This window comes from Capricornis sumatraensis, chromosome 6, assembly GCF_032405125.1.
Source record: "Capricornis sumatraensis isolate serow.1 chromosome 6, serow.2, whole genome shotgun sequence".
Taxonomy (NCBI): domain Eukaryota; kingdom Metazoa; phylum Chordata; class Mammalia; order Artiodactyla; family Bovidae; genus Capricornis; species Capricornis sumatraensis.
In genome coordinates, this window is record NC_091074.1 from 82990116 (window position 1) to 83009282 (window position 19167).

Here is a 19167-nt window from a genome sequence, read left to right on the forward strand (position 1 = left end):
ATGCCGCCGGGGCCCCATCTAAGCCCACCGTCTAGGGGCTGGACTCCCCTTGTCCGTAATGATCACCCCTCCGCTATCCCTGCATAGCTGATGCTGCATTTGGGGCCTCTGCCAGCCCCGGTGGCCGATGCCCTGGTCCAAAGAAAAGGCGCGAAAGGCGCGCTCCCCGATCGGGCGCACGCACCGACCGCCGCCCTCGGCTGCACTGCAGCAATTCGCGCACTCGCGCCGCTCCCCTCCCCGCCTGCACTCATTTGCATATCCCACGATTGTGACCAATCAGGACTCGTCTCTCTCGAAGCGGATGGCTTTGGCCCGAGAGGAAAGGGAGTGGCTGGCGGCGCATGCGCCGCGGTGGCAGACTTGAACCGAGGCTTTTATTGCTGTAGTTTATTTCCACCCCCTTCCCTCCTGTTCTCTCTCTCTCTCTTTCTTTTTTTCCGCCCTAGCTGGGGCAGTGCTGTAGGAGAGGAAGAAAAAGAGACAGAGGATTGCATTTATCTCTTACGTTCCTGATATTTGCTATCAGCAAGACCAGCTATTCGACTGCACATTTTTCAATCCTGCAAAAAATTAACCAAGTGTCTTTCCTGGCAATTTTTGTTTTAAAGCTGCTCTTTTGAAATTAATTTTTTTTCCCAGGAGAGAGATGTCTTATCAGGGGAAGAAAAATATTCCACGCATCACGGTGAGTTGGGTACTTGGGCGATATGCGATCGGCCAGCAACCTTTTTTTGTAGCACAGATGGTCTAAAGAATATATGTATTTTTTTTAAGCAGGGGGAGGAAGAGGAACCCAACTTTTTTTTTTTCTCTCTCTCTCTTACCCCCTTGTTACTGAAGAAGGCGATCGTGATGGGAGACACAATCCTATGGAATTGTAAGCCGCATAGTTTTAAGGCATTAAAATAGGAGCGTGAGTGCATTAAGGTCGTTTTAGGTAGCGCGCCAGATCCGCTGTATCCTTTTATTGTCAGAGCGAGATGCTGCGGTGCCGGCCTGCGGGGTGTAAGCAAATGGATCCCAGATTGAATATGCATGGTTGAAGCTCGGATATTGTTCTCCCGGCTGCGTGCTGCGGGGCTGGACTCCTGGAGCCTGATGGGGGAGACGGGGAAATGGATTCTCCCCCATTTCCCGCCCCCACCATAAGGGGCTTTCTGGAGCCTTCCTCCGGTTCTTCAGAAAAAGGAGCGGTTTCAGCCCGGAGGCGTAATGACAGCGGAGAGATGCTGAAAGGGGCTGGGTGTACAGGGATCATGGGGAAACGGGAAGGAAAAACAGGGACGTGGTGATGAGCAGAGGAGGAGGTGGGGCGGGGGTGTTGGTAAGGACGGACAGGCGTGGGCTTTTTGTTGACCAGGACCGGTTTTTGATGGCCCTATTGGCTTTCTTGCCCCAGGGTTTGGGGCTGGGATCCTGGCGGGGCTCTGGGCTCGTTTTCTTGTGTCTTTCTGCAGCCAGGGAGGCGTCCGTGTTGGCTTATACAAAGCGGGCTAGGAGGGTGGGCGTTGGGGACAGCACGGAGCCGGGCTTGGGGAGGTAATGGCGCTGCGCGACGCGCCGAGCAGATGGCCCGGCCCGGCCTCGGCCAGACAATGATCGCAGCAGCCGGAGATGCGGGCGCAGTTCTGGGCCCTGGGGTCCTTAATCTATAAATCAGGAGGAGCTCCAAGCGATGACTCTGCGATGCTTGGGAGATAAACCCAGGTTCTTGTTCCCGCTTCTCCCCCGCCCCCATCTTCTCTTCTCGCCAGTCCTAGCTCTCTGCATCCCCGAATGATATCCCGCGGAGGGAGGAACGCGAGGGAAATTCATTGTTATATAATGATAACGTGATTGCAGCTGGTAGAACCCAGGGCTGAGGCGGTGACGGAAAGAAAGAATCTTTGAAAAGTCACGATGTGTTTAGGGCTGGGTCTGAGGGCGCGCTTTCTCTGTGGTTTCCTCCTTAGCCACCGGCACCCCGGCTTCCACTGGATGCACAAGGGCACACCCATCCGCAAGAGAGGGATGTGGGAGCAAACGCACGGGGGAGGGGGCGTGTGCTCCGGAGGGCTTTAGAGGATGAGCTGCTGGAGCAGAGGCGGTGGCTGCTAGCTTTTTCCTGAGTGCGAGAGACCCAAAATCCCAGAGGGCCGAGCGCGGGGGCACACCACATTATATGTTCATTGCGCCCGAGAAAGGAATCTGGGGCGTGGGGTGGGGGGCCGGGTGTAGAGCAGATTTGCTGCAAGCCTGAAGTAATCCGCTGTCTTCGTGAATGAAAAAGGCAGTTTCGGTTTGACAGTGTGGGGAGAAAAAAATTTAAAAAGCAAACAATCAACAAGACTGATTTTTCCCCCCAAAACAGCGCCCCCTTTATCCTTTAACAAAATCTGGTTGCAGGATAGTGGGACCTATAGCATGGTTTCCCTCCCTCCATCAACACGGCCAACCTCTTATGTAAGAAGCCACACGAGTGAGCTGGGCTGTGATGTTTCTCTCTCTCTCTCTCTTTTTCTTAACATGATGTTGGCTCCGGGATTCGCATGATGGCTGAGACAGGTACCGCAGTGACTAAGCGAGCAGGTGGTGAAGGGCAGGGCTTCTCCTTGCCTCCCCAGGGATATTTATCCTGTCAAAGCTGGGTACTGGGGAAGTGGGGGAGGTCATTGTAGACAGTTCATGCACTGGATCAGGTGACTTTGGCCCAGTGGTTTGACCTCTCTGAGTCTTAGTTTCTATCTGTGTCCTGGGAACGATTATCTGGCTCCATCCACTTCACAGGTTTGATTGGCAGCTGGGGTGACATGGTTTACAGGGCAGGATTTTGTAAAGGTTTTCACATTTATTTTATGTAAATGCAGGAATTGTTGCTGCCTCTTTATTCTGTCTCTCCAAAGTCTACAGCAGGACGAAGCCCCCACAGTGTACACAATTAAAATAATCTTAATGTTTTTCATTATGTTAGAGAAACAATAAATACTTTAAAACCCGTGTGTGTACATTTATGTGTAAAAGTCTTCCCCTATGTCTCAAGCAGTGTGTATATTTTTTTAAAGAGTTGCTTTAATTTTCTCTTTTTGTTAAGTGCTAAACATAAATTGCACTTGATGAGAATATTATTTTTAATTGAATTTTGAGTTAATTATTGTTAAAATGGACCATATTAAAACCATATTAAAAGGGCAGTCATTTAACCCTTGTGTGGAATAATACAGGTGTGTATCCGTTGAACACAGGATTTAAGCATAAGATTCCATCAACAGCATTTGCTATAGAGATGAATCATAATGTAACGTTTATGTTACATTCTTGTGACTTATGGGCTGCTTGTCATATATTTTTTTGCACCAATTAAAATATAAGTACATGTACAGTCAATAATGGTGTGAGAGTTTTAGAACTTGTCTTCTCATCTACTTTATCTGAAAACTTTACCTTTTTCTTAACAGCTGGACAGTTAAAATGGTGCATCTTTGAAGCATTTTCTCCCCACCTACAGTTGCTGTGATTCACCACAAAGATAAAGAACAGACTGAATTGAAACCTTGCTATGGTTGAACCAAATGTATTTGTGTAGAGTATCCCATGACAACAGACTTTGGTTAATTTTTCCCCCACACAAACCTTGCCAAGAATTGACTTCCCCTACGTGTAGGTGTATTTTGTTTTAAAATGAAGTTTAGCCTAAAGCTATGTAAAGTAATTGTCTTCTTTATCTGAAATGTTTTTAAATAGCTCTTTAAAGAGATTGTTGGGCTTTTTTTTTTTTTTTAAATTTTAAATTCTTTTTTGCTTTTGGGTCTAATGGAAAGAGGTTTTTTTCCTCTGGGATAAGCTTTGAATTTTGCCAGTATGTTGACTCACCAAGTGATGAATAGGTTGCCACGTACAGGTTCACCTTGGTCAGTGAGTCTTTCCCAAATTGGCTCATTCTGAGCATCCCTTTGGAAGAGTCAAAGTGTTCTTAGCTCATTTCTCTTATCTTGGGTCAGGAATGCATTATGACTTTACTCCTTCTTTGTTTCAGAGTGATCGTCTTCTGATCAAAGGAGGTAAAATTGTTAATGATGACCAGTCATTCTATGCAGACATATACATGGAAGATGGGTTGATCAAGTAAGTGTAACTCATCAACTTGACAAATCTGGGTACCTTGCCGTGTTCCTAAGCATTATCTCCAATTCAGATGCCTAGTATCAGCTCTAGTGACTTCAAAGAGAGACTAACTTAATATCTGTTTAAACACAGCTTGATTGCTGGTTATTAGTGAATTTGAAAGCTCAGATTTAGGGAATTCAAAGCTACAATTAGATGCACACCCATTTCCTTACGTGTTATGTAATTGACTATTTTTAACCAATGTGACACAACGTCTTTTTGTTGCCAAATACTTGGGTTATGATCCATTGACTATATTAAAGGTGTTCCTAGAACGTAGTTTTTGTGTGGGGAGGGTAGGACAGTCAAAGGACACAGATACAAGATACAGCCTCATCTATTATGATGGCACATCTGCTTTCTTAATCAAGAATCCAAGTTGTTGGGGCCAAAGGGTACCCAATTAATTACTAGGCCACAGAGACAAATTACTGCCTCATTCAAGGCAACTTTAGGTTTCGTTCTCTAAGTGTCAATGAACACAAATAGGACTGCCCTTGTGTTTACTGTGTATTGTGTTTCAAAGGAGAAAACAACAGAACGGTGATTGAATTAGGGTATTTTTGGACCCTAGAGGGTTAAGTGCATTGATAACATCCCAGTATCCTCATGCCCTTCCAACTGGGACAGCTCACGGGGCTCTGGAGAAATAGCACATCTGTTTAAAGACAAACACTGTAGCAAATGACATCTTTTAAATAAGCAGCATTTATCAAGGGCCAGCAACAAACCAGTCCAGAGCAGTGGAAAAGTGTAGTGAACGGGTCTGTTGCCTGGAAACTCACACCCTGATTTATGATCCTAAAAGAGGTTTTAACATTGCAGCATTTAATGTTTTCTCCATGTGTGTTTGCTTGTGACAGTCTCAGCTCCAGGCTCTCAAATACCATGACTTTCATGTTCCATTTTCCCCCAACTGGAAAGCAGCATGATCTGGTCTGTAAGACTCTGGCGGTAGAGTGAATAAGCCCATGTGCTATTTTTAGTCATCACTAATTTGTTTTAGAACTTGACCAACTCCTTGGTGATTAGTTTTGCCTTTTCAAAAAACAGACAGAAAGATGTAGCAGAGGTATTTTTAAAAAAAATGGGAAATGAATTCATGTCACCCATGAATAAATATTAATTAATGCATATCTGCATTTAATTTATATTCATTATTCATCATGAATGAATAATTTTCTACCTCTGTTATCTGAGTTGCTAATCATATTTTTAAGTAGTTTCAATCATAGTGTTTACTTTTTATAATAATAATGTGATTAGTTTTGCTTTGTTTTGTTTTACTCCATACCCTTTAAATCCTCATTTCCCTTTGTTGAAAAGGATATGGTGAAAATAAATGTAAAGTGAAAGCAGGTCTGGAGAAAATTGTTATAGGATAAGTAACTCAACTGGGTGTGTTATAAAGTATGGTGGTATTTTATGTGAATACCTTGGGGCTTTGTTATCATTTGGTCATATGGGTTTTCTGGTAACTAAACCTTGAATTGGCCTCTGATGCCTTATTTAAATTTTGTTTTCTATTATGCTCTACATTGCTTCTTGTGGGTAGGGAGTAGGGTAGAGATATTATGAGTAATAACAATACCAGTAATCTGAAAAGTCTTTGGAATATAGAGGAGAAATGTTTATGGGCTTGGTGAAAGTGTCTATCAGATGCTGTTTGATTTAGGACATTTCATTTATGATCATTATTGCCCACCCTGTTTATTTAGGCAAATAGGAGAAAACCTGATTGTGCCAGGAGGGGTGAAGACCATTGAAGCCCATTCCAGAATGGTGATCCCTGGAGGGATTGACGTCCATACCCGCTTCCAGATGCCTGATCAGGGGATGACCTCTGCTGATGACTTCTTTCAAGGCACCAAGGCAGCCCTGGCTGGAGGAACCACCATGATCAGTAAGACAGCTTACAAAGATATCCTTAGTGCCTGAGAATCATTATCATGTGAACATGAGTCTGTGTTGTTGAGTCTTTCCTTCTTAAGGTTGCCAAACTGAACAGTGGATGGGTCTTCCAAGGAAGGGGAGTGATGGGGACAGGCCAGCCTTAGGCTCATTTTCTGTCCAGTTCTAAGATTCTTCGGTTGAACTTGAGAATTTCAGTAGGATAAAAAAAAAAAAGTGGCTTCTTGCTTTCTCTACTCTAGAGCTTTTGTCTTTCTTAGATTGAAAATGTGATTTGATTGTGATCACTTTGAAAACAGCAGTCCTTGGAGTAATCTTCAGGGCTATCAGTTTTGAGCCTTTGCTCCTAAGTATTTGATTTTGACTTTTAAAGAATTCCCAAAGGGTGTATCTTTTTGGAATGAGGCCAGGGTACAGCAGATGAATTGTTGAACCAGGAACTTAATTCTACTGATAAGAACATCAAATGGAAGGATTACTTCCTGCTTGGGGTTTGACATAAATGGAGTTGGGCAGTCCTGCTCAGAGAAGCATCTGCAGATATCAGTTGTTGAGATATGAAGATTGTTCTGCCATGGACACCTTGATGCCCCATGAATATTGCTCCGTAAGATGTATGCTTTTCAGTCAGCCAAATCTAAAGTATATTTCCTAGCAAATGTGAAGTGTTTGTTTGTGAATGGTCAGTTTCCAGCATGCCTGTTTATTGTCCTTTTGACAAATATCATTTTGATTTTGAGAAGGTAGGCAAGTTGTACAGTGACCCACTAGACACATAGTTTTTAAATTTTTATTTGTTTATAGAAGTGTGGTTGATTTACAAAGTTGTGTTAGTTTCGGGTGCACAGCAAAGTGATTCAGTTATATATTGGTGTATGTCTATTCTTTTTTAGATTCTTTTCTATTGTAGTTGTTACACGATAGTAAATATAGTTTCCTATGTTATACAGTCAGTCCTTGTTTATCTGTTTATTAATATATATAGTAGTGTGTATCTCTGAAGGTCAAAAACTAGTAATTTTTCCCTCCCCCTACTCCTTTCCTCTTTGGTAACCATAAATTTGTTTTCTATGTCTGTAAGTCTGTCTTTTACAAATAAGTTCATTTGTATCAGTCTTTAGATTCCACATATAAGCAGTATCATATGATGTTTATCTTCTTCCATCTGACTTTCTTCACTTAGTATGGTCATCTCTAGGTCCATCCATGTTGCTGCAGTTGGCATTATTTTCTTTCTTTCTTTCTTTCTTTTTTTAAGATTTTATCCAGGAGTGAAAGCCAATATACAGTCTGTCTTAAAACCTTATAGTTCAGTTTAAAAGAGGGTCAATGTGGAAAGAACTTAGTGCTTTATGCTCTAGAAAAGCCTATCTTACTGGTTACTTTTTGAATTGATGCTCTTTTTAATGTGTAATTGCAGAGTCTGTTTCTGAGCTTCCTCTTGTTCTCCCTACCACCTGTCAGGAACACTGCCAGCCCCTTCTAGTCTGAGCTCTTTGACTTTTTAAATCAAGCATTCACCTTCTTGTGTCCTTTCTGGTTTTCTGGGTGTCATCACTGACCAGAAAAAGCTTTTTTTTTAAGCCTTACTTCTTTCTTACTGCACATGTTACCTCTTAACCTAGAGAGTACCATTCTTGTGGTTGCGGGTGGTGTGCACACACACTTTGGGACACTGGCCTAGTGTGAATGCCTGCTGCTTTGTCAGTGCTGTCTGTTAGGACTTATCGGCACCAGTGGGAATTTCCACACCTCCTCTAGGGCAGGCCACGGGGCCACACTGGACCTCAGAGAAACAGACTCCTCGGGTGTCAGCCTGAAAGACTAAGTCAAGGTTATAATCTGCCTCAGTTTGGAGTCCCTGTCGGGGCCCTGTAGGCCCGTGCCTTGGTCACAGATTGTTAGTAAGTCACAAATAATGGTTCCCCAGTGGCTCAGACGGTAAAGAATCTGCCTGCAATGCAGAAGACCCAGGTTGCAAAGATCCCTTGGAGGAGGGCATGGCAACCCACTCCAGTATTCTGGAGAATTCCATGGACAGAGGAGCCTGGCGGGCTACAGTCCATGGGGTCACAGAGTCGGACACGACTGAGTGACTTTCATTTCACTTCAAGGGAGTGATCAGTGATGTCTGTCATTGGGCCAAAGGACAGCCTTAGGAGGTATAAATATACCCGACGAGGATTCTGGAGATCTGGTCTACCTGCCACACCAACTTGCTGTGCGACCTTTGGGTGAATCACCTCAGTTCTTGCGGCTGCTCGTCTGCACGGTAAAGGATTTGCACTAGAGGATCCTGGATGTCCTTTCCAGCTCCCACATTTGGCAACTCACTGAGCTCAGAGACGGAGTTTGCCTCTAATCACTTGCACTTTGCTCCACAGGTCCGTCAATGCTCTGCTTTTTCTCCGTCTTACTTGAAAGACTCCATCCTGCTTTCTTGATTCTGCCTCTTCACTCCTCTCACTTGATCCATTCTTTGGTTCCTTTCCTGCTTCTTGTCCTTTTCTTTCTTTGGCCATGCTATGCGGCATGTGGGATCTTAGTTCCCTGACCAGGGCTGAACCCGTGCCCCTGCAGTAGAAGCGCAGAGTCTTAATCACTGGACCACCAGGGACGTCCTCTTGTCTCTTTCTGCTTTCTCTCCCCCACCCACCTTCACTCATGAGCACATCCCTTCCTGCTGACACCCTGACCTTCCCTTTGGCCTTCTTTCTCAGCAGCTGTGAGCATCTTTCCCTGACTTTCAGGTGGGTTCCTTCTGTGGAGGGGTGTGGGATGTCTCCAGAGTCTTGCTTCCTGGACCATAGGCCCAGAATAAGCAGCAGATGGCCTTATTGTGCGTCGGAGCGAAGAGGGGGAAAAAAATCTGACTGCCTGCCCCACTCAGTTGGGCAGAATGCAAGCATCTTTTAAGGCAGAATTGCTGGCACAGTTAAAAATTGGGGAGATTTAATGAGCGAATCTCAAAGAATGAAAGTAAGCAGAGGTGGTGGGAATGTGGTCCCAAGTTGTCACACTCCAAACTCCACTGCTTTTATATCCTTAGAGAAATATTAACCGCTCTTGCAAGTGCCCACCCTGGTTACTGACCTGTGTAGAATTACTACTGCCTGCCCTTCCCTTAGGAGACACGTGGTAGTAATACAGATGAGGAAATCAGATTTTTTTTTTTGCTTGCCAATTATGCATTCTGTATTGCTTCAAGTGAGTGAGTGGCTAGAGTGTGCTTCAGAGAGGAGCCTTGCAAAGAGGAATAATAGCTAGCTTAGTGAGACTTCGTTGGTACCCATGACCTGCTCTTTCAATGAGATTGTAGATTCTTTAATGAATATTGAGGCCAGCACTGAATACTTCGGATACTTTGAAGAGTTTCAAGTGAAAACATAGAAATAAGCCGTTGAAGGAAGTTGGTGCCACGCTCCCCGCAACCCTCTCTCCCATCTTTCTGCGTTGCTCCGAGTCCTGTTACTGGATGTGTCTTCACCTGCTCCCTGCTGTGCATTTCTCAGGTCATGGGACCTGGAGGCTCCATTTCTGTCTCTAAGGCCCAGCCTGCAGTGCAAAATGCAGCCAAACAGTGCCAGTTTGGAAATGGAGGTGACACGTCAGTGGCAGACAATAATATTATTGCCATGAAACAGAGGCTGTTATTGAGAAATGTACAATGAGATCTTTGTCAGGGGCCCTCCATGCGGGGCAGAGGGAACGTCCTTTGCCCTTTTGGTCTGGTGATGGGTGGGCAAAGGCTCTAGACACACACCCTGTAGGCGGCATCCAGACCAGCTGAGGGGTCATGGAGGTGGCAAGGGTGCTGTTTGTTGAAAGTGCTGCTGGTGTCCTGGGGGCTCTGTGACTGTCAGAGTTGTTCAGACCCCAGAGTCTTTAGGAAGCAGGCAAGAACAGTTATCTCCTTTTTATAGAGGGGAAGACCGAGGCCAGAGGGCAGGACACTCACCCAATTCACCAGTGCGGGTTACAGGTATGGTAGTGCATACCTGCAACTGTGGCTCCACCACCTGCTACCTGTGTGACCTCTGCTTTAAGCCTCATCTGCAAAATGGGCATAGTTGTCACAGAGATCGACAGAATAGGACCCGGCCCTCAGTTAGCACTCAGCTGTGGTGGTTATTATTGTTCCATCTCACATCAGGTCCCAGAAACCTCCCGTCTCCACAGAGACACCCTCTGGATCTCTGTTCTCTACAGAACCAGAGGAAAGAGGCTCCGACTGCAGGAGGACCGACCTGACCATTTGGTGGGAGCGGGGCTTCTCTAAGTGTGGTCAGCAGACGGGGTTCCCTGATGTGACTGGGGTGCCTCTTAAACCATTCAGCTTCCTGAGCCCTACCCAGCCTCTTGACCTGGAGGGTCTGAGGGGAGCTGTGAATCTGTGTTTGAATCTGGTGATTGTCAGCTTGGGGAGCTGTTGGAAAGTTGGGCTCTTGGAGGTCCATGCCAGATCTGCAGACTCTAGATGGCTAAGGATCTTGCCTTAGTCCTCAGGACGTTTGTCCTGTGTTATGGTTTGATCATGGCTCCTCTGCCTCTTTGTCTTTATAAAAATTAGTAAATTAATTTATTTTTGGCCGCTCTGAGTCTTTGTTGCTGCACACAGGCTTCTCATTGTGGTTGCTTCTCTTGTTTCATCTCTTGGCTCTAGAGCACAGGCTTAGTAGTTGTGGCACATCAGCTTAGTTGTTCTGTGGCATGTAGGATCTTCCTGGACCAGAGATGGAATCTGTGTTCCCTGTATTGGCAAGTGGAGTCCAAACCACTGGACCACCAGGGAGGCCCTGTCTCTTTCATCTTCATCCCCTGCCTCCCCCCGCCCCCAGCAGTGTCTTACCCCTGAGACACTTGTTCCAATGACGCGTGGCTGAATGAATGAATGAATGATGGGATGAGCTTGTTTGCTCATGGGACTTGGTTTCCTGCTTCATCTGAGTGTCATGCCAGTGGACCGAAAATCCTGGGGGTGGGGAGGAGGGTTTACGCATCTGGTGTTAACAATGTTCACTGATCCCTGGCCACTGCGGTCCAATCAACTGTTGGAATGGTTGGGGAAGGGAAGTGGGAGGGGAAAACCCGGAGCCTGAGCATCAGCCTGAGGTCATGAATGGGGAGTGCTCCTTCCATCTTTTGGAAGGAAGTGGGGATGCTGGTCCTCTCATGAGGGAGCTTGTTCTCTGAGTGCACAGGGTGGTCCCTGAGCACCACGGAGGACTCAGCAGTCATCTCTGAAGCCCCTTGGCTTATCTAGCTCTTCCTAGAGAGCTGTGCTGGTGGAGGCAGAAGGCCTACATCAAGGTGAAGGGCCTTCCTGGACAGGTGTGGCTCGGAGCGTCCCTGGGGCACATCCACTGCTTGTCATTTCTTCATCCACGTGGCGCTTGGGTTTGCTCCCTGCCTCTGATGGGTCCATGTGCGAACACACACATACACTGGAATATGAATGCGTCTGTAATCCATACTTTGATTATTCCCTTTGCATCATTTCATTTGACTTGGGTTAGAAAGTGCTTACAGGAAAACCCAACCACATCAGACGAAAGTCTCTGGGTCCCCGACCTGAGTTGTCCCCACAACATCTGCCGGTGGACTGGCAGTTAGAAAGCCACATTATCTGATGGGTTGTGGGTGTGGGCTCTTTTCTGTCCACTCCGCCTCACATCCCCCCAAGCCCCACGTGGGTGAAAGTATACGTTTCACCTATGGACATGAGTGCCTTCTGCAAGCCGATGCCATGGAATGGGGCCAGCTCAAGTGTCACTGTGCAAATCTTGGCCACAAATGGCTGGAACTGGAAGAAACCATGCACTCCCTGGGATATTTTGGCCTGACCACCTAATACCTGGTGCCAAGCAGAGCAGAGGAAGAGAGTGGAAAAGATGAAGCCTTCTGGAATGTAGCCCCCACTTCCTGAAGGGCTAGCACACACATCCATAGATGCTGTTCTCATGAAGGAGGCCATTCATGAGTTGAGCTCATAGCCCACTGGGATTTAGAAGTCTGTTAGCACCTTCTGGGAGTTTACCAGGTGGCTCAGTGCTAAAGAATCCACCTACCAGTGCAGGAGATGCAGGAGACATGAGTTTGATCCCTGGGTTGGGAAGATCCCCTGGAGAAGAAAATGGCAACCCACTCTGGTATTCTTGCCTGGGACATCCCATGGACAGAGGAGCCTGGCAGGCTACAGTCTTCCGGGTCACAAAGAGTTGGACACAACTGTTCGACTGAACAACAATAGTGTATCCAAAATAATTGCACTTTAACATACAAGCATTCCCTGGTGGCTCAGACGGTAAAGAATCTGCCTGCAATGCAGGAGGCCTGGATTCTATCCCTGGGTCAGGAAGATCCCCTGGAAAAGGAAATGGCAACCTACTACAGTGTTCTTGCCTGGAAAATCCCATGGACAGATGAGCCTGGTGGGCTGCAGTCCATAGGATCACAAAAGAGTTAGATACAACTGAGCACACACACATGGAGGCCCTTTTGGAAGCAGAGACAGTTCTGTTTGGGTCCCTAGACCCTATTTCATGGACCTTGTGGCATTTACCCTAACCTATTCAGGGTGTGTTGCCTGGCCTCTGGCCCTGAGAGCTGGCAGTTACAGCTTTAGGAGTCACCCCAGGCCACAGAAGGGTGACATTCATCTCGTAAGAAGGCATCTCCATCCTATGTGATCAGGTCTAACTCCTGTACACAGAGGGTGGAGAGTCTCATTACTGCTTGCTCCTAGAGCCTATTCTCTGACTTTCCATGAAGCAGGATATCCTGATGGTTGGGAATGTCCTGTTAGTCTTGTTGCCCAGAGTGACAGCTAGAACTAGGGGGTGTGGTTGGGAATATGCCCGTGATCGACTTCAGCAAGGTCTTCCTGAACTTTGATGAGAGGGGCAGGCAGCATTGCATGGGCTCAGGGTTCTGCATGGCTAGATAAGAGCCTGCCTGACACATATGTGTCCAAGGAGACCCTTGTTCCCTGTGCTGGCTGAGTGAGCTGGGCAGAGATTTCCAGAGTGCATGGATCTGGCGCTATCCATTACTATATGACCCGCAGCATCCATGGGAGCTGCCCATGCTGGCTGCCTGATAAACAGCAGCATGAGTCTGGACCAAAGCCTTGACCCCATGGCTCCTTCTTCTCTTGGGATCTTTAGCATTGTTCTCCTCTTCTCATGTGAAATCTGACATGGGAGCCCCTCCAAGTGAGACTGATGAAAGAGAGCAGCTGTTGCTCACTGGTGGGCCATGGGAGAGCCCAGATCCTCTTCCACTCCTTCCTTCCTCTCTGTCTTGGCACCTCCTCTGCCTCTGGGAAATCCTAGGGCTTGGGGAAGCACAGTTGGAAACCACCCCCCTGCATTCCATCACTCCCCCCACCCTGCCTGCTTACCTTCTCTCCAAAGCCTGGCAATATGACTGGTCCCTGGACAGCCTCAGTGTTGAGTTGTAGGGGAGAAGTCAGAAGTGATTAGTAAGATGGGACATATCCACTTAGTCACTTAGGAAAACTACCATGAGGTACGTTTTCAGTGGTTTTCTTGAAGGTACCTCCTGTTGAAGACAGGAACTAGGACAGAGCAGCTGTTTCATCTCCCTGCCCAGATTGGCCCTGGACTGCTGTGCTTTTCATCAGAGTGTCTTTTCATAATAGGTGAACATTCTGTCCTTCTTTAAACGATTAATGGTACACAGTGTCTTAAAGGGATAAATGACTGTCATAGGCAGAAGAGTCTGCCTTTTTCTACCTGCCATCCATTGCTCTGGTCCCTGATCATTCCGCTGGGGGCCCTTTTCCTGGCTTTCCCCTTTCTCCTGTTTGAAAGGACTTCCCTGTTTCTTCTCGGGAAATGATTATTTTCCTGGGGCTTTGAGGGCTCTGCCTTCAACTGGCTGCTGTTGTTGGTGAAGCCATTTACCCAAATTCCTTGCTTTTAGTCTGTCTGAACTGCCATGGTAATGACCCAGGGGAATGACAGTGAGTAGAAATTAGAGTTCTTTCTGGTTAACCCCTATGGGAGCCAGCGCTCTTTGAATGTGACTAAATGTTCCCCTAATGATAGGGAGGATGCTGCGGGGGTGGGGTCCCTGTGGCTGAGGCTGACTATTCTCTGAAGGGAAATTCTGCGATGAGCCAGTTGCAAACCTCGGCTGCACACTGGAATCCCCTGGGGAGTTTTCCCAAAGCCCAGAGACCAGAACTTCTGATTTGACTGTGCTAGGTAGGTGGTGGTGGTGGTTTAGTCGCTAAGTCATGTCCAACTCTGTGCAACCCTGTGGACTGCAGCCCACCAGGCTCCTCCCCACAAGGGATTTTTCCAGGCAAGAATACTGTTGTGGGTTGCCATTTCCTTCTCCAGGGGATCTTCCTGACCCAGGGATCAAACCTGGGTCTCCTGCATTGCAGGTGGATTCTTTACCGCTGAGCCACCAGGAAAGCCCTCTAAGTAGGTAGGTTGGTAGTTTTAAAGCTTCCAGTGGTGGCCAGGCTTAAGAGCCAAATCCAGGTGCCTAGTCCAGCAGTTGGATTTCTGTTGAAACTTAATGAAGATCTGCCAAGGTTTCTTAAAAGCTAGAGGTGCCTTCTGCCCTCAGTTCTCTGCTGTATCCTGGCCTCTTTGCCAAAGGAGAGGGATTCCAGTGGTGTGACCTGGAGTGGGTGGATCCTGTAACTGGATGCCCTTCAGAAACTTAGGAAACGGGATGGGGCTGAGCTCAGGTCACTGAAAAGGGTCTCCTCCTTCGGGTGCTGTCCTTGGTGTCCTGGAAGGTTTTGTTTAGCTGGTGCCTAGTAGGGCGCTGGTAGGACTTTGCAGAATCCCATGGACAGAGGATCTGGCGGTCTGCAGTTCCTAGGATCGCACAGAATCAGACATGACTGAAGTGACTTAATACTCATGCGCATGACTTGGAGTCAGGGTGGGTGAGAGATGATAGATGGTACAGCGTGGGATGAGAGGGGATGCTGAAGGCAGAGTGTAGCTGGGATATGGACCGCCAGGCCCAGCCCTGTGGACCACCTGCTGTGCTGGTTTTCCCGAGGAAACCCTACTGTCTTTAGGTTGAGTCAATAGTGTTTATGACCTAATCTCCCTCTAATGATAGGTCAGACCTGGAATCCTTCCCTGTGGAGAGCCTGTGAGAGAAAAATCAAAGGGGCCTGATAATAACATAGAATCAGAGATTTTTAAGGCAAGCATTCATACGGTCTGTCTCAGCTCCTCTCTCTCTTTCTCTCAGCTGGGAGAAACTGGAGCATGTTGCAGAGGGTGAAATTGCAAAGAACAGGGCAGGCAGGGCAGGGCGAGGTCCAGCAATCAGAAGCCCAAAGTTTAATTTTCCCTTTCTAGTACTTTCTGTTTGAGTGTGATCTCATAATTTCTATGTCTTTCCTGGTGGCTCAGAAGGTAAAGAATCTGCGTGCAATGCAGGAGACCTGAGTTCGATCTCTGAGTCAGGAAGATCTCCTGGAGAAAGGAATAGCTACCCATTCCGGTATTCTTGCCTGGAGAATTCCATGGACAGAGGAGCCTGGTGGGCTACAGTCCATGGGGTTGGGCAGAGTCAGACGCAGAGGCAACTGAGTGACTTTCACTCACTCAGTATATTTCTAGATGGCAATTTCCATGTCTATAAGATGGAGATAATAAATTCCTATTTCTTAGGGTTATATGCAAGGTAAGTGAGGCTGTGCTGTAAATGATTATTGTGACACTTTTGGCACTTGTGTGAATCAGTGGGTCAATGTTCAATGGATCTTTCTACCTATCTAATCTATGATTTAGCCAGCATCTCTATTCTCTATCTAAATATCAATACCAACTGGGGCTTCCCAGGTGGTTCAGTGGTAAAAAATCTGCCTGCCAATGCAGGAGACATGGGTTTGGTCCCTGGGTCAGAAAGATCCTCTGGAGAAGGAAATGGCAACCCACGCTAGTATTCTTGCCTGGAGAATCTCTTGGCTATAGTCCATTGGGTTGCAAAGAGGCAGACGTGACTGAGAGACAGATGGCATGGCATCTCAGCTATCATCATTTGTTGTTTTTCCTATACATCTAGTTCATATTTCTAGCTGTTTCTTATCTATATAAATCAATATCATCTGTTTAATCCATCTATCTAATCTGACATCTCAACATTCAAAAAACAAGATCATGACATCCAGTTCCATCACATGTCAAATAGATGGGGAAAAAGTGGCAGATTTTATCTTCTTGGGCCCAAAATCACTGCAGAGGGTGACTGCAACCATGAAATTCAAAGACATTTGCTCCTTAGAAGAAAAGCAATGACAAAACTAGACAGAATTTTAAAAAGCAGAGATACTACTTTGCCAACAAAGCTCCATAAGGTCAAAGCTATGGTTTTTCTAGTAGTCATGTATGGATGTGAGAGTTGGACCATAAAGAAAGCTGAGCGCCAAAGAATTGATGCTTCAAACTGTGGTGCTGGAGAAGACTCTTGAGAGTCCCTTGGACAGCAAGGATATCAAATCAGTCAATCCTAAAGGAAGTCAATCCTGAATATTCATTGGAAGGACTGGTGCTGAAACTGAAGCTCCAATACTTTGGCCACCTGATGTGAAGAGCCGACTCAATGGAAAAGACCCTGATGCTGGGAAAGATTGAGGGCAGGAGGAGAAGGGGACGACATGGGTCAGGAGGAGATGGTTGGATGGCATCACTGATTCAAAGGACATGAGTTTGAGCAAACTCTGGGAGATAGTGAAGGACAGGGAAGCCTGGTTTGCTGCAGTCCATGGGGTCTCAAAGAGTCAGACACGACTTAACTGTTGAACAATAGTCTCTCTACTACTGTTCATCTCTCTTGATCCAAGGATTCAGTCATGTACCAGCTGATTCCAGATGGGTTATTTCCCTTTCCTGCCACTTGGGGGGATCAGAAAAAAATTCAAGCTTAATCTTCACCCCATGTTAATGGAATTCATATTTCCAACACAGCAGGAGAAACCATCATCTATAAAAAGCCCTTTAAAATGATTTCTTATACAAAAAAATTTTTTTTCACTTTCTTCTTTTTTTTTTTTTTTCCCTCTGAATAATTGCTGAAAGAATTTGGGGCTTAATTTTCTTGACAATTCATTTGACCCCACAGATGCAAAGCAGTGTCATCAACAAGTGGCTCATCCAGTGAATAACTCTTGCTAGATTTGACTTTTTAGCCAAAAAAGGAATTCAAATAGGGCCAGTTTTATAATGGGTTGTTATCGTGCTATTGAGTGCCTGGACCCCTCGTTTTTTGTGGTGGATTCGTGCAAGGAGGTCTGCATTCCCTTGCACAAGCGTCATGTCATGCTTCCCACAGCCTCGAGGCTTGCCGAGCTTCCAGTGCATGGCCTCTGGTCAGTCCTCTGGCAGTGCTGGTGACAAATTCTTCTCCAGGGGCTGTTTTGGCAAAGGAGCTTTTAGCCTTAGAGGGCCTCACACTCAGAGACGCGTGGCATAAGAGTCCTGTGGGACTCAGAGCTTGCTCCTCTCTGGCAGACTGGCCAGGGACCCGTTCCTCTCATGCGGGATCAAATGAAAGGACTGTGTCAGACCTCTCAGAGGTGACAGTGTTGGGCCCTGACGGATAGTGCCTGGCATTTTTTTTAATGTATTAAAATGTATTTAAGAAACACAAAATGTGTTTTTTTAAATCTATTTTATTGAAATATACTTGATTTACAAACCTGTTAGTTTCAAGTGTACAGCACAGTGACTCAGCTGTAAACACACACACACACACACACACACACACACATACACACACACACTCTCTTTGTCAGATTTCTTTCCCTTATAGGCCACTATAAAATATTGACTATCATTCCTTATGCTATACAATAGGTCCTTGTTGGTTTATCTATTTGATATATGTGCTTTCATGCTCAGTCGCTTCAGTTGTGCCCAACTGTTGCCTGCCAGACTGCTCTATCCATGGGATTTCCCAGGCAGGAATACTGGAGTGGGTTGCCATTCCTTCTCTAGGGGATCTTCCCAACCCAGGGATCGAACCCTTGTCTCCTGCGTCTAATGCATTGGCAGGCAAATTCTTTACCCACTGAGCCACTGGGAAAGCCCCATTTTATATATCTCAGTGTGTATATCGGAGAAGGCAATGGCACCCCACTCCAATACTCTTGCCTGGAAAATCTCATGGATGGAGAAGCCTGGTAGGCTTCAGTCCATGGGGTCGCTAAGAGTCGGACACGACTGAGCGACTTCACTTTCAATTTTCACTTTCATGCATTGGAGAAGGAAATGGCAACCTACTCCAGTGTTCTTGCCTGGAGAATCCCAGGGACGGGGGAGCCTGGTAGGCTGCCATCTATGGGGTCGCACAGAGTTGGACACGACTGAAGCGCCTTAGCAGCAGCAGCAGCAGCAGCAGCAGCAGCAGCAACAGTGTGTATATATTAACCGAAACTCCTAATTTATCTCTACCCACGCTTTCCCCTTTGGTAACCACGAATTGGTTTTCCATGTCTGTGGATCTATGTCTGTTTTAGAGATTAATTCATTTGTATCTTTTTTTAAAAAAAGATTCCGCATATAAGTGAAATCATATGATCTTTGTCTTTCTCTATCTGGCTTACTCCACTTAGTATAATAATCTCTAGATCCGTCCATGTTATCCGTCCAGGCAGACAACGCTTTTCCTTTGACATTCACTTCTGCTTCTTTCATTCAGGTGGGAATCTTTATTATTGTCATTTATTTATTTTTTGCTTTGGCTCATTAGCTCCACAAATCACGGAGGTAGGAAAAAATGGCAGAACAGATCCCTAGTTAAAGCAAAAAAAGAGTTTAGTTAGAAACTATGTCCTGAGGGACTGCAGATAATTTGGGGGTCGCTCTGAGCCCGGATCCCTTATGGGTTCCCCGGTGGCTCAGTCAGTAAAGAATCTGCCTGCAGTGCAGGAGACCCAGCTTCGATCCCTTGGTCAGGAAGATCCCCTGGAGAAGGAAATGGCAACCCGCTCCAGTATTCTTGCCTGGAAAATCCCGTGGACTGAGAGCCTGGCAGGCTATGGTCCATGGGGTTGCAAAGAGTCAGACATAACTGAGTGACTTTCACTTCACTTCATTTCACTGAGCC

At 46.3% G+C, this 19167-nt stretch overlaps 1 protein-coding gene across 2 annotated transcripts in view; it reads left to right on the forward strand.

Moving 5' to 3' along the window:
- The window catches only part of DPYSL2 (dihydropyrimidinase like 2), a 116405-nt gene that overhangs the window by 39603 nt on the left and 57635 nt on the right, over window positions 1-19167 (forward strand). Inside the window, exons 1-3 of one of the 2 annotated variants that reach the window (XM_068974737.1) lie at window positions 426-688; window positions 4016-4104; window positions 5865-6049. In XM_068974737.1, the coding sequence (XP_068830838.1) occupies window positions 650-688; window positions 4016-4104; window positions 5865-6049 (313 nt within the window). In that variant the 5' untranslated portion in view covers window positions 426-649. Of the gene's footprint in view, window positions 1-425; window positions 689-4015; window positions 4105-5864; window positions 6050-19167 lie in introns of those variants that run through there. The other variant, XM_068974736.1, reaches the window with a different exon arrangement.